We start from the raw sequence: 15514 nt of genomic DNA, 5'->3' as shown, positions 1-15514 counted from the left end.
GGTATTTAGGATTTACAGTTGATTCAGTGTCAATATATTCTTGATAAAATCAAATATTAAATTCTGTTTTACCAGATTAGTAGATTACTTGATAAGGTCCCCACCTCCCAGCAGCTGCAGGAGTTACCCCTGGTGTACGAGCCCCCCTGACTGTGTACAGTCTGGGTGGACCTGCATTAAAGGACTTGTCCCTCTTGTCCTGCACCCTGTTTTAGTGCTGTTGGTGCCCTGGCAGCTGTGGAATTCAGGGGAGGAGCGGGGCCCTGGCCCTCGGGCAGAAGCAGGACTCAGCAGGGCGGACGTAGACAAGAATTTTTTAATCACCCCGTCTTTCTGCCTCTCTCTCTCCACTGTCTTTTGTCTTGCTCTTTGTCTTGTTGTTCTCCCCTCCATCGCTCATTGTCTTGAATCTCCTTTGCCTATTTTTACATCCTGCAATTCATAATGCAGGGAAGTTATGGAGGGATATCCGCATACATGCAGTACACACAGACAAGCATGCGAGCATGAAAGCGAGACCATTAAAAGCACTGAGGCAGCAGAAACAGCAGGCGGTGGTTTGTGGCCTCATTGCACTGACTGGCTGTAGAATAATAGAGCTGGACATGAGTGACAGGTCAGTAAGTGGAACAAAGTGCACAGATGAGTTCCTGGCGGCATTAACAATGGCTTTGATTTACAGATTGTTTTGGAGTTCTCATGTGTGTTTTGCAGAACAGTAAAGCGGAAAGAGAGAGAGAGAGACGGAGATGAAGTGTTGCTTTTTGTTTCACATGCAGCAAAGGTCAAAAGTCAGACGAAAACCTCCATCATCGGTGTGAGCGTGTGGTATGCAAATGAGCTTGCTTCAACATGAGTGGCCTCATTTCAAATAATCATACAGATGCAATACAGCCATGTGACTGTATCAGCATTATGCTCTGACTAAAACTGGACGATATGGCTAAAATAAATATTAAAATTTTTTTTATGGATATTTATGGCAAAACACTGTATAATCACATATAAGTCAAGTCAAAGTTTATTGATGTTTATAGTAATAGAAACTCAATCTTAAAAGCAGAGTTGGAGTTAAAAAGGAAATAAAAGAATAAAAAAAGTTTTTAAAAAATCTATGAGTTCAATGCGATGAACTGTGTCGTACTGTTTCACATTACAAAAGACAGAATTTTCATTTATGTCAACAAAACTTTTGCTCAATTGCTTAGTTTTAGATGATTTGCTTATATTCGTTAGCTATCACAAGGTTTCATTACCTGATGTGATTGTTAGAGGTTATGATTCCATTAAAAGTTGACATTCAATGATACTCAATTATTACTCAGCCTTTCTACCAAGCATGCCACCCCACATGGACTGTTGTTAATACATAAAACACGTGAGAATGAAAGTGAAAGATTATTTATGTCTAAAATAAGCACAAAGGACACAAGCAGATTTTTAAGATGTCTCAGCCCAAACATCCTCTGCAAACCTGCTTTAATGTACCAGACTGATTCAAGTATCCTATAGTTTGTACAGATGGAAGAAACATCTGTACATACTTTGAATAAAATGCTGGATCAGTTCTGGATTGGGGTTTTGCAGTGGGAGACATAAAAACTATACATCATAACCTCAGAGTCAGTCTTCACTGAAGGAAGAGACTTCTCCGTTGAAGGACTTTAACCCCTGTGCTCAGGCTTCAGCCCGATTGCTCAACACAGACCATGTTTTGGTTCAAAGGTCAATAATGTGGATAACTTTATTACTGCAACTATCTTTCTGAAGTCATTCTTTATAGAGATAAAAAAAGATCAGTAAAAGCTTTAATATCAGGGGAGGCAGCTGAAAAAATCATATCTGCAATAAGTCTTTAATTCCACAGATGGGAGTCTGTTTCAAATAAAACATGTGAAAACAATCAAAAAAGGCATTTTGAATGTGTGATGCAACCACTGCATGAAGAAGTTTTGTGATCATAGACTGTATGAAAGAAGTGGAAGTAGTCTTTGGGTCTGAAAAGTGAAGCCAGTGCAGAAATGCTTTAAACCTGCATTCTTTCTTATGGCCAGCAGGGGGCGACTCCACTGGCTGCAAAAAGAAGTCAGATTGTCTAGAAGTTGACTTCTCATTTGATTTATAACTTCAGTAAACAATTTCCTGATGAGTTTGTGGTCAAATGTGATGGACAAGTTGCTACCACAGTGCCCGATCAGTCAGGAAAAAGGTGCAGCAATACCTATCTATCTATCCATGGCATTGCGTACACTTAAATAGCAACCATGCATTGTGTAGCCAGAAATCGGATTAGTCAGGTTGCCAGTATGGGTGGCCGAGCATAGTGTCCTCCAGTTCTCAGCCACATTGATCCTCTCGTCCACATATGGTCACTTCTGGCTCCAAAAAATACAAAATTCTCAGTGTATTCATCTTAACTTCAGTCTTTTTATTTCTCTACAATGAGAGTCAAACCCACAGACTGACCAACAAAGTATTCAGTCAAACTGAACTGATATCAAACATATATGGACGACAACAACTGCAGCATTTTCTGAAATTTTCCTCAACTTCAAGTTTCACTGCTCTGGTTTTTTTTTTTTTTTTACTGAAACATTAAAAAAAGTCAGCGTTATTTTGACAACTTCCCAACACAATATACTGACACATGGTGCCTATAGATTCTTTAGATCTTCTATTTTCATATGAGACCAGTATCTCCAGCATATTCCTAAAAGTGAGCCCGCTACGGACTCTGACAAAAAAAACCAACGGCCAGATACTGAAATTTACGGAACGCTAAATATTGATGTCCTGGTGGACATGAATTGATATAATATTGCCACGCAAAATATCGCAATACTATGCTGCATTGATTTTTTCCCCCACCTCATGTCGAAGTATCCTTGGGCAAGATACTGAACCCCAAATTGCTCCCGATGCTGCATTCATCGGTGTATGAATGAATTCCTGATGGCGGCAGGTGGCACCATGTCGGGTAGCTTCTGCCACCAGTGTATAAATGTGTTTTAAAGCGATTTGAGTGGTCGGAAGACTAAAAAAAACGCTATATAAGTGCAGTCCATTTGTAAAGGAAAGGTGATGATGAGGAGATGAGACATAATTTATTGTAAAAACTTTTAATCTTGTAACCAGAGGAAGGGGTTTTGGGGCAGTTGAGTGAACAGCCAGGCGGAGACAGAGTGGGACTGCTGTATGTGAGAAATGCTCTGTGAGGCAGCCCTCACAACCAGAGGCCCACGCCGTACCAGGAAGCGAAGAGACTTGGTGGAAAAGAGCCGGCATTGTCTGGAGACAGACTGTTTATGTTGAGCGGCCTGGAGGTATAATATGCAGCGCGGTGGTATAATGAGTAGGATATTGATCATAGTGGCTGTCCTGGTCTTGGTCGATCAGCTGATGTTCTGTGGTTGTCTGGAGAAGTCTTCTCAAGACAGTGGCCTGATAATAAAAAGGGGTCTATTTCCACAATACCTTTATTTTATTTTCAGTTTAAAACACTTTGACATACAGCTTTTACATTCATGTATCATTCAACTTCCATATTTTAAGATAGCTGCATTTACATAGACAGAAAAAAAACAACAAAAAAAAACATAACACTTCGAACAGGTATGCTCCTCCTGTTAAAGAAAATGGTAATCTATATACAATTGAGTATTGTTTGTAATTGGTGTGAATTAAAACACATATATAGAAAAGCAATATGAATCTGACAAGATCGGAATCTGCATTGTCCACAAAGACTAGTTATCCACTTCTTCATCCGTTAAATCTAAGTCTTTAATGTAGTTAATGAAAGGGCTCCATATGTCCTCAAATACATGCTGTTTAGCCTTTAATATGTAAGTTATTCTGTCTAAAGGAAGGCTTGCTAACATCCGTCTTATCCATTGAGTGGTCTTGTGTATTTACATTAAAAACAACTGCTTATAATAACAATAATTAAAATCTTATAGGATAAGGTATAATCAGGTTTAATATGAAACCTTTCTGCATTAAAATGTCAAATAATGATGTAGGGCTGGGCGATATGGACCAAAGCTTGTATCCCGATATATTTAGGCTGAATATCAATATACGATAAATATCAGTATTTTAAACAAAAAGTGATTAGTTTTAACTCCATGCCACAATAAATCATTATCAACCTGTTTTGTTTAAAGACTTTATCATATTCAAAACCTTCCACTTAGGGCTGGGCAATATGGACCGAAAGTCATATCCCAATATATTTAGGCTGAATATCGATATACGATATATATCCCGATATTTTTTATTACAAAGTGAGAGCAAATTTTCAGTCAAAGTCAAAGCCAAATATAACATTTCACAAGTAGTTTTATTGAAAATGTTTATTTAAGTGAACATAAACACTGTATAACAGGAGTAATTTAAAAAAAAAAAAAAATCTCCATAAAGTGCACATTTAAATAAAAAAAATATATCTTAAATAAAAATTGGCCAATCTTTTTCTGAAATAAATATATTTATATGAAAAAAGAATAATGAACATTACAAAATAAGAAAATATGACAAACCCTAGTAAGGGCAGCATTTATATATAAAAGAGAAAAAAAGAACTATATTGATATATGCGATATGGTCTAATTCCATATCACATTTAAATAATATAATAAAAATATATCGATATATCGCCCAGCCCTATAATGACGACATGTATTAGATTTTTTGGAGTTGTGTACTGACATTATCCCAAATGTTTCCAACATTAAACCCAGAGAAAACTGTTGGTTCATTTTCGTCAACAGTTGGTTTCATTTGGTCACCTGTCAATAACGTTGTGTTCCCATTGCATGGATGAACTTTTTATCTAGTTTTAAGCTACATTTTTATGCTACACTTTTTACAGGCTATCCACGGGGTCTTAAAAAGTCTTAAAACGTCTGAAATCCAATAATTTGAATTTAAGGCCTTAAAATGTCTAAAATTCTCTTAAAATTTCATAAAATGTCTTAAATATGATTTTGAAAGGTCTTAAAAACATATTAACATTACTTTTATTTAAAACAAAGCCATAAACTTCAGTCTCTCTTTTAAATGTTTCGATTTTTGAGGATGTAACATAAGTACAAACTGGAACTAAGTACCTGTGCGGCACGGTCACAATTAGAGTTGTGAATAAATTGATATACTTTGCAGGTTTTTCCGGGGCCCCGGTTTTCCTTCATGTCTGTTGTACTTTTTTGCCAGTATGGATGTGAACTGGGCCTTAAATTGTATTCATTATGGTCTTAAAAAAGTCTTAAATTTGACTTGTTAAACCTGCAGATAGGCCTGGTCATGACAATTACTATATCGATTTATTGTTCAATATATATAAAATGGACACAATAGTTTTTCTGGACATGACTTTTTGTGCTTTTTTGTGTTTAAAGTAATGCTGAAATGTTTGACAGACAGTACGAATTGCCTTTTATTCTTTATTTCCCAAGCAGCAATTCCAGCTGTTTATGTTATTTTAATAATAAAATGATATAATGCATAATGGTTATCTCATTGCAGTGTTTTGTTAACAGGGCCTGAAAGTCTATTTTTGTATTTGTAGTTTATTTATGTGTTTTATTTATCTAGGATATTTTAATATTTATTTTTTTAACATTTCAATTCCAATATTTAATATTCTCGAGACTAAAAAATGCATTGTTGTGGATAAGTATATAGTTATTATGCTCTAATATCATAATAAAACTAGAGCAACATCGATACAACGATACTATTGTTTATCGTGATAGTTTCTGGGAAAATATATCGTCCTAAAAATGTGTTATCGTGACAGACCTACCTGCAGAAACCCTGTTTTTAGATCTTGGTTGTTTTTGAGTATGCATTTTACCCAGAAGAAGGGTTTTAATCCTCAGACATCTGGTTCTTAAATTATCAGAGAAACAAGCTGAGCAAATGTTCATGGCAGCTGGTCTGAAGCCCCAAGAACTGAGTTCCCATTGTCCACATCAAGCCTGGTGTCCTTCCTCAAACTACATTTATGAAATGTCCCAAACAATCTCTCGCATATACTGAAGGTGAAGGCATCCAATATTTGCTACATGCAGGAAAAAGCACAGATGATGTGGGTGATGGGGATACACTTTTTTCACCTTCACATTGACATGGGTGAGTAGGACGGAGGGAAAGTGCCAACAACTTCTGGCTGAGTCCATATTTACTTTATATATGATAGATTTTAAACTTAAATCTAACAGTTATCTAATAATAACAGTAAGTTAAGTCAAGTCATGACAGTGTGAGCCAGCATGCACAGTTAATGACTTACAGATATTGATTCGGTCTTCTTTTTTAAAATTTACATGTGATTTTCTATATTTACACATCTTCTATGACAAAAGCTGTTAACAAACTCATAAAAAATCAGGCTCACAGCAGAGACAAACTGCCTTGAAGAGAGGATGTTGGTTGATAGTCTCCGAGAAACCAGATGGGGGCATCAGTTACCTAGAATTGCTCTCATGGTGAAAGCTGAACTTTCTTCTTCTTCTTCTTCTTCTTCTTCTCTTTTCACCTTTGAAACTGGCTAATTTCAAGGCTTTGTGTGTATTCCATAGGGATAATGTCTATGCACACACTCACACACACACACAAACAAAACCTAAAAGTAATTAATATCTGAAGTGGGCCTTGTTGCTTTAGAAACCAAATGTGTGTTTACTAAACCATTAAAGCATGTGCAGTCATGACATTTTTAAAAAATCAATATATTTTTAGTGGTGTTACAACAATAGCCACTGTGTTTGTGTGTTTGTGTGTTTGTGTGTGTGTGTGTGTGTGTGTGTGTGTGTGTGTGTGTGTGTGTGTGTGTGTGTGTGTGTGTGTGTGTGTGTGTTTGTGGCACACTGAGCAGGACAAGGACGGAAGGGCTGCCACAGATTTTCTTGTAAATTACCCTTTCATGAATGGCAATATTGACATCATCACCCTTAGGAGAAGATGAGATAGTAAAACCATTATTGATTCCCATAAGGGGGAATTAAATTATTAAAGAAGCAAAAAGCTAAATAAGAACAGAATAAAATAAGATACAGAAATTGATAGTTGATGAATGTTGATGAAATTTTAAACTTTGATACAATACTAGTATTTAGAAATTATTGTTGATACAACAGCAAAAAGAAAAAAACAACAAATCCTAGGCACACATTTTTTAATTAACAATGTGCACACAGTGCTGGTACAGTAACTTTACTGAACGCACACCACCACATTTGTAATATTACTAGCTATCAACATCATTATTACTATTGCTTGTAGGCCTACACATTCTTTATGTTATTTTTGCTGTTTGTATTATTTCTCTCATATTGGAAAGTCTGATAGTGGATCTGATATATGTACGTTCCATACTATCGAATGCAGCCTATAATTAACAGTGATAGTGTTGTTTAAGTCTGGTGGTATCAAAAACTTATCATAGCTTTGATAGCCTTAGTAGGGATTAATAGCCTCACAGACATTAAGTCTATAGCAATAAGATATAAGGTATCTTTATTGTCATTGCACAAATACAATGAAATGCTGTAGGCCCTCACTTATTATTTACATAAAGTATATGAAAAAGTGTTTAGAAATGCTCCGTACAAACAGTGCAAGGTAAAAAATACTATATAAATGAACAAAAATAGAACATAAATAAAACAAAAAGTGACGGTGTTACAATGTATCCCTGAGTAAGAAGTTTTAAGTCAGCAGTGTTGACAGTATGTAATGTGAGTATCAAGACTGATGATATGTGTCATTAAATAGTGGCACTTTGGCATTGTAATACAGTCATGGAAAAAAAAATATTAGACCATTGTTTTCTTCGATTTCTTGGTCATTTTAATGCCTGGCACAACTACAGGTACATTTGTTTGGACAAATATAATGATACCAACAAAGACATGGTTTTCTTGATAATAGCCAAAATCATTATCAAGAAAACCATGAAAAATGGCTAGATATTAAAAACATTTTATTAAAAAACATATTTATTCTCCTTGGCGTTCAGTCCCAGCTAGGCAAGAATCCTTGGCTTTTTTAATTTTTTAACTTTTTATTCTTTTATTTTCTTTTTAACTCTAACTCTGTTTTTTTTTAGATTATGATTTTTTTCTTTTTTATTGTTTTATTATTTTTATTATTTTATTGTTTTCATTGTTTTTATTTATTACTATATTTGTATGATTTTTACTGTATTTTAATAACTGTACAGCACTCTGGTCAACTGAGGTTGTTTTTAAATGTGTTCTATAAATTTGACTTGACTTGAGATATCAGCTCTTAAATTAAACTCTTATCAGCTATTTTTGTTATTAAAATATTTGTCCAAACAAATATACATTTAGTTGTACCAGGCATTAAAATGGAATACGATGAAAAAAATAGGATATCATCCTAAAATATTGCTTTATTTTGTAGGCTATTTGTAGTTGTGGTAGTTTGTAGTCTTGTGTCTTCTGCTGCAGGTGAAGTAAACCAATCAAACCATAAAACAATTAGTGACCATGCTAACTGCTGATCAGAGGAGCAACAGTGGAAATGCAGATGTTTTCTCATTTCCTGGACTTCACCTCCCCTCTCTCAGGACCCCCGTCGGTCCCCGGACCGCAGCTTGAGAACCACCGGGTTTAAGCCATCCCTCTCTGCAGGCTCCATGCTACTATTGTCTAACAGGAGAGCGGGCTATTTGCAAAATAAAGGTAGCCTACTGTCCTGGTCTTAGCCGCTATGTGGGCTGATACATACAGACAGGGTGGCTCTTTTTAACGTGAAGCTGGAATGAGCGGGTTTTAACAGCGGCAGTCCTCTGGTGTTTTCCCCCCGGACAGCCTCGGTTTCTCGGCGGTCGGATGCTGGAAGTCCTCGCCGATAAGGGAGCACGTAGGGCTCACAGAGAAAAGGAAGAAGGGACGCGGAAGGAAGGAAAGGGGAACATTTTAATACCAAATCTGGACACATGTTGAGCTAACAGCCCGCTCCACCTCCCCCCTTCTCCTCCCAAATGCATTTGTTGCCTCAATCGCTTTCCCGTTACTAATTACTCCGCGTTAGGATACAGCGGATCTCCTCTCCGGCTCCAAGGATCCTCTCTCACCGTACAGGGGCACTACGATCATGGATCTCAGTAAAATCGTAAGAACTGATTTGTTTTCTCTTTAGAAAAAATCACCTACAGCAACAAATAGATCGAGGCTTTGCATGTTTTTTGGAGGTGGAGGTGGGGGTGGTGTCCGAGAAGTCCTGTTGCACACACAAACACACACATGGGCTGTTTGCGCGATTACATGCAAGTTATGCTCCATGCAAGCAGGGACTTGTTGTCTGCCGATTATTTCAGCTAAATGTGGCCGTGGGATGTTTGTATTTTGTTGTGGAGAAGGAGGCATGAAGGTCTGAGCAGGAATCTGGAGCACAGGGTCCTTGAAGAGGGTCCACAGGGTCCCAGCTAACAGTTTAAAGCCACTTAGAATAAGACATTGGGATGTTTCTCCGTACTTGCACTGTACAAATACTATTGACAAACCAAAACTGCATCCTATGTTGTGGCCAGGGCATTAACACACGAAGGTTTGCAGCTTTAACTGAGTCTATTTTAAGGGTCCAAGACATGAAAATGTGTGAGATGTGCTCCTCTGTTGCCCAAAGCTTTTCACAGTCTCCAGCTGCAGGTTAGTGGAAAGAAAAAAGTTCAGCAAAGCACAGCTTAAATGTGCCATGAATGTCAATTACAGATTGTATTGACGTCTGTTTGAGACGAACCTTGAAGACAGAGTGCGTCTTTGTGCAACTACCAGCGTGTTACACTAATTAAAGACACACTAGGTATGAATGCAGAGTCAAGTGAGTTTATATTGGGTTTGTCCCAAGCAGGACAGGAGAAGCAGTATTTAGCAGTGTGTGAACGCTAAACAATCTCAAATCTTGGGTGCTTTTATTTTCCTTTGACTCAGAGTGCTGTGAATGATGCGATAGAGGCTTACAGGCAGGCTAAAGTGTCCAGAGTGTACTGGAGCAGGTGCACATAAGCCAAAGCAACAAGACGGGCCTTTCACTGCCAACATGGATGGATGGGTGTACTTTTAGCCCTTGTATAGTTGGTGTGGGGGAGGGTGGGTGATAAAAGCACACCCAGAGTCCTTCTCAGAGGGAGACCCTGAGGAGTTTCCATTGAAGCAAATACTCTGAATGTGTATCGTTTCTTATATTGTTCCCTATAGTAGCAAATCTTTGAAGACGTACAGGATCCAGACAGTTTCTCTTGGAACAGGAAAATCACTCTCTGATCTCTGAAATAAATCCCAGCTGCCCACATGAAGTCAATCGGGGCATGTAGCGCAGACATGGCGTAGGTGTAGTGGTGGAAAATGTCTTCCTGCAGATCTCCATTCAGTTGCACTTTACAGGGAATTTAAGTAAAAACCCTCTTGATGTTATTGGGAAACTGTTCAGTGCTGTGCAGGAACCCCTCAAGGCTGTTCTCCTCGGTTGATTGCCGCCTTCTTTATGCCGATATGTTTTGGCTGTTTGGCTTGTAGTGAGACACAGTGGTATGAAAACAAAGTCCAGTAGATGTAGGACTCGTCAGCAAGCAGACTTTACGTTCCCACACTGTGTAACACTGATAATTATACTTTTTCATTTCCCCATAGTAGCCTAAATAGTGGAGTTTACCTATAGGGTCCTACTGTAGTTATACAGTGGCTACCTGTTGCACATGCACTGTTTCCAAGTGTTAGAAATTTCTAAAAATCTCCACTAAAAAGGAACAAGGGAAGTTACATGTTTTGCACCTAGGGGTTTTTCAATGGCAATATTGGTTGAGCCGAGTCAAACCATTTAAGAACCATCTCTGAAGTCTGATTGGAAGTAAGCAACAAGTTGGTTGTGGATGCGCTTCGTCATCATTTCCAAAAAAGTTTCCATTTATTATCAGATTTTTTAATTAAAAAAAAAAAAAGAAATGCCATTTCATGCTGTGGGAAGATGTGTTTGTGAGAAAGACACGGTGATGAAGCTCTTTTTAGGTTTCAAGTGTTTATTTTTGGTCGAACTTGTTGAACCAACTCGAGAAAAAATTTGTATTTGGCAACTGTTGAAATTTGCAATTTACACTACATTTTAGATTTATGATTGATTTTTATTTTGTTTTGTTTGTTATTAATTTATACAGACTAAAAAATCATATTTTCCATATATCTTTCAGTATTTTGTAATATCGTGAAGAATATTGTTATCGCAAAAATACCCTGAAATATTGAGATATTCTTTTAGGGCCATATCGCCCACCCCTAGTTTGAAGCCTGCTACTACCAGACATATACAATTATTAAAATTGGCAAATCAACAAACATTCATAAAATTAAATATTATCTCATTGAATAGATCAAGTAGTCAATTGAAAGGAATGTAATAGGCCAACAATTTTGATGGACCCTTTTAGTCCTGCTGTAAGGGAAAATGCCCCCCAGAAAAATAGTTCCAGTGTGTAAGACAGAACTAGCTATTTGAAGATGTCACCTTGGCTGTGGGAAAATAGGATATTCTCACATTTTATTGTCAGATTCATTGATGGCAATGATAAGTAGTTGCAGCTTCACAGAAAACAAAAGTAATTATTAGAGCTACAATTAAAGATATGTGTCATCCCCTTAGAAAAGCGGGGCAGTATCGGATATTATTTTGATACTGATAAATTGTGCCTCGATTTTAAGGCAAATCTATGTCGAAAACCTATTTTTGCCTGTCATAGCTTCAATAAAGTCTCTAACGATGCACTTCAAAATATTCCTAGAACACATTAAACAAATTGAGCTGGCAGTTGTCAGTCAAACTGCAGGTTGTAGGGCGGTTTAATTGGTGTCAGATCACAACACAAGCCATCATCACGTCCTTCAGGAAAACACACCCACACACGCACACAGACAGACTGTGTGATGTTCACGCGTGTTCAGCGTTGGGGAGTAATGAGCAAGTGGGGTGAGGAGCTGCGCTGAGCTGCACAGATGTTCCTTTTATAATGTGTCGTCATGACATCACCGGTCCTGCAGGAAGTCGAGCTTTAGAGCCGAGGCTCCTTCACACGAGGCTGCAGAAAGCCATCCTATTAGGAGAGACTCATAAACCTGCCACGGGGGTGTGGGCCTGAGAGTTTAATTATGCTGGAGCCCAGCCTTCGGCATATGTGTGTGTGTCTTTTAACCAGCTGCTGCCCTCCACCTCTGCCCTCAGGAACAGAAGCCCGGTGCTCTGAGGTCACACGTTGCAAATATCCTGTAGCTCTATGTTTTCATGCTTTTTTAATGGGCTCTTTAGAGACGGCGTCATCCCACTGGGCTTATCTGCATCACCAAATGCCCTGTTATTAATGGGACGGATGATGCTCTGTGCATTATGTGGAAAACAAGTGCACAGTTACAGTCCGAGAGTCATCTCGCCCCGTCAGCCTTCATGACTGTGATAAGTCTGATAGATGTTGAGGCAACACAGAGGGGAGGTTTCACCATCAGTTATGAGCAGATTTATTAATTACGATGCACATTCTGTTCCCTGTGTTGATTATCTGCAATGAGGCCTGTGTAACCTCTACGACTTTGTAATCTTCCTTCTCACAGCTGGGACTTTTCCCTGCCTGCATTCATGTACACAGGAAAAATACCCGCTCTAAAAAAGGCCATCTTTTCCAGCACCTTCCCCTCCTCAATGCCAGCCGGGCTCCTTTTCAAGAGGTGTGGAGTGACTGTTGTATGAGAGCGGAAGTTCATGTTGAATGCAACACGTAAAACGGTCCTTAAACAAGCAACACAGAGGGCTCTGTTCAGATTTGTGACCTTTGGAATCGGGTGGAGTTACTTTTGGAAAAATGTTTGGGCCCAAAAAACGTTTCCATTTATTATCTGATTTTTGAATGTGGTTTGTAAAAGAAGTGCCATTTCATGGCGTGGGAGGATGTGTGTCTGTGAGAAAGACACGGTGGTGAAGCTCTATTTCGGTTTCAAGTGTTTATTTTTGGTCAAACTTGTTGAACCATTAGGGGAAAGTTTGTATTTTGAAGGAATTGGGTACATATTTTTAGTTGGCCTGATACCATTCAAGTACACAAGAAAAACTGATATTAAAGGACCAGTTTGTCATTTTTTGTTCAAGTCAAGTTTAGTCAAATTTTATTTCTATAGTGCATTTACAAATTGGTGAGCTGCACCAAAGTGCTTCACATAAAAGTACATAAAGTGCAATAAATACAGGATTGAGAAAGGTAAAAAAGAAACAAAAAGGGTTAAAATACATTGTTCATTTAAATTGCAGACACAAAATGGAGCAGTCTGTGGTGCAAACAAACCTTAATCTAAGTCAGGAAATATCAATGCTGCTACAATCTTTTTTTTTTTTTTCATATCAGCAATTGCATCAAATTCCTGCTTATGTGATGCATTTAGCCTCTTTCTGCTCGTTGTTTTGTTTTTACTACTGCAACTTTGCTGTTTTGGTCCACTCTCACCACCATTGTTTACAGCAGGCCGCTGTTTCCAGTAAGAAAGAAACTAGAAAAGGAGAATAGAGAATATTCAGGAGGACTGTAAGAGTATAGCAGCTAAGGGCCAGATATTTCCCTCAGGAGTGGGTGGAGACCAAAAACAGAGTTTAAAAGAAAGTGAATATGGGACTTACATTCATCAAGTCACCAAAAATACAACTTCAGAAGAATGTTAATGTTGCTTCTTATCTGCTGCATGTCTGAATAGGCAACTGTTTGCTAAATTCACTTAAATGCAGGTTTTAGTAAGCTATTTAAGCAGTTGTTGACTCTAAAAATGAGGAAGTGATGGCTATCCAAAATTCTGTGTTTGAATTTTATTGTTTGGGTGACCCTTTGGATTGGTCTATTTTCGAGGGCTGTGTATCAGTTATAAATATAGATGCCAGTACCCAGTGTTGTAGTCAAGACCACCTTAACCGAGACCAAGCCAATACCAAGACCACGGTGTAACAAGACCAAGACAAGATCAAGACTTTAAGGGGTCGAGACCGAGACAAGACCAAGACCAGTCACAGCCATCTCTGTTAGCGTTGCTTTACAGAATTAAGAAGTTGCTCTGTTCCCTTTTTTTATAGTTGTGCACAACAAGTCTTTGTGGTTCAGGTAACCAAATTTGACCACCACCACTCCTCCTCATCCAAATTATTTTAACATAAACACATTACACACTGAACAGTCCACAATCAAATACACCTCGCCCTACCTCACCGCACCACAGACTGTTGGGCTGTGGCTGCTGTGGTGATGGGCCAATCACACATTGAGTTAAATCACCGTGACTGGCTGTGAAACCGTACAAAGAGTCACTTTTCTGGGTATACGGGGATCAAATGCAGGAATCGTTTGACTGTTTCAGTTTCTATACCACTTGGCATTGAGTTATTTCGGGTGATATCTTAACCCCTTTTTATTGAGAATTGGGGATTGTGGACAGTAGACTTTTAGGGGGAGATAGCAGGTCAACAATTAATTCCCCATAGAAGTGGTGTACATCATCTGAAAGCAGGGCATTTTAAGATTAATTTGGGATGCAGCTCTGCACTGTGTTGTTCTGGTCATAAATCCCTAAGAAATTGACCTTATAAATTAATTAAACCTATCAAGGTGAACAAGGGTTCAGAACATCTATGTATGGCTTTTTGAAGTCCATTTGACTGTTTAGGGACCCCAATATGTAAATGTTCAAATACAATAGGCATTATAATAAAACATGTAAGAGAACACTTGTTGAAACCCATAAAACCCATTTTCATTCAGAAATTCTGACGTTTGAGGTCAGAGAGTGCTTTGCAAATCTCAATGCTTGATTACATTTACATTTAGTCATTTAGCAGACACTTTTATCCAAAGCGGCTTACAGGAAGAAAAAAGCAAACAATCAAGGTAGTGCAGTATGAGTTATTATTACGTCAGTAATTACCTAGCAAAAAAATAACCCAACTTTTCAGAGTTTTGCCAACTTCCAAACAAGATATATGCTTGGTACCAATGGACTCCTTAGATCTTATGTTTCATATGATATCAATTTCTTCTCTGTAAGAAAAATTAAGCCTGCTATAGCTCCGTGAGGTGGTACATTGGAACGTTAAGGGGTCAAATGTATATCGAGTACCAATTCCCAGCCCTATTATTTTTGCAACTTGGGACAAGAAACACCAATAATCAGACAGTTTGTCACAAAGCCAAAGTGTTTGCTAAACTACCCTGAGATCTGACTGCTTGTGTTTGTTCCTCAACGTTTATTGACGTCACCTTGTTCCCAGTTCTCAGAATTTACTTTTGCTGCTTCAATTTTATTTATAACTGACAGCCTGAGCTACGAATATAAGACCCAAGTTGTTCTGAGCCGTGGTTTTCCTTGAAAGACACCTGGAAGAGCCTGGCAGGAAATGTGAGAGGGCGCAGGAATGAAGTGTTCGGCTTGACTGACTGTCTCAGCCGCTGTCTGGGTCGACTGAGCACTGG

The 15514-nt window shown here is 38.2% G+C and overlaps 1 protein-coding gene across 2 annotated transcripts in view; it reads left to right on the top strand.

The window, feature by feature from the left end:
* The window catches only part of hip1 (huntingtin interacting protein 1), a 78571-nt gene that overhangs the window by 7069 nt on the left and 55988 nt on the right, over positions 1 to 15514 (top strand). Inside the window, exon 1 of one of the 2 annotated variants that reach the window (XM_059330466.1) lies at positions 8328 to 9147. The exons of the other annotated variant lie outside the window; for it this stretch is intronic. Within the exon in view, the coding sequence (XP_059186449.1) occupies positions 9130 to 9147 (18 nt within the window). The 5' untranslated portion in view covers positions 8328 to 9129. Of the gene's footprint in view, positions 1 to 8327; positions 9148 to 15514 lie in introns of those variants that run through there. 2 annotated transcript variants of the gene reach the window in all.

Source organism: Centropristis striata, chromosome 4 (genome assembly GCF_030273125.1).
Source record: "Centropristis striata isolate RG_2023a ecotype Rhode Island chromosome 4, C.striata_1.0, whole genome shotgun sequence".
Taxonomy (NCBI): Eukaryota; Metazoa; Chordata; class Actinopteri; order Perciformes; family Serranidae; genus Centropristis; species Centropristis striata.
Note: the sequence above shows the minus strand (reverse complement) of the source record. Positions and strands in the feature narration are given on the sequence as shown.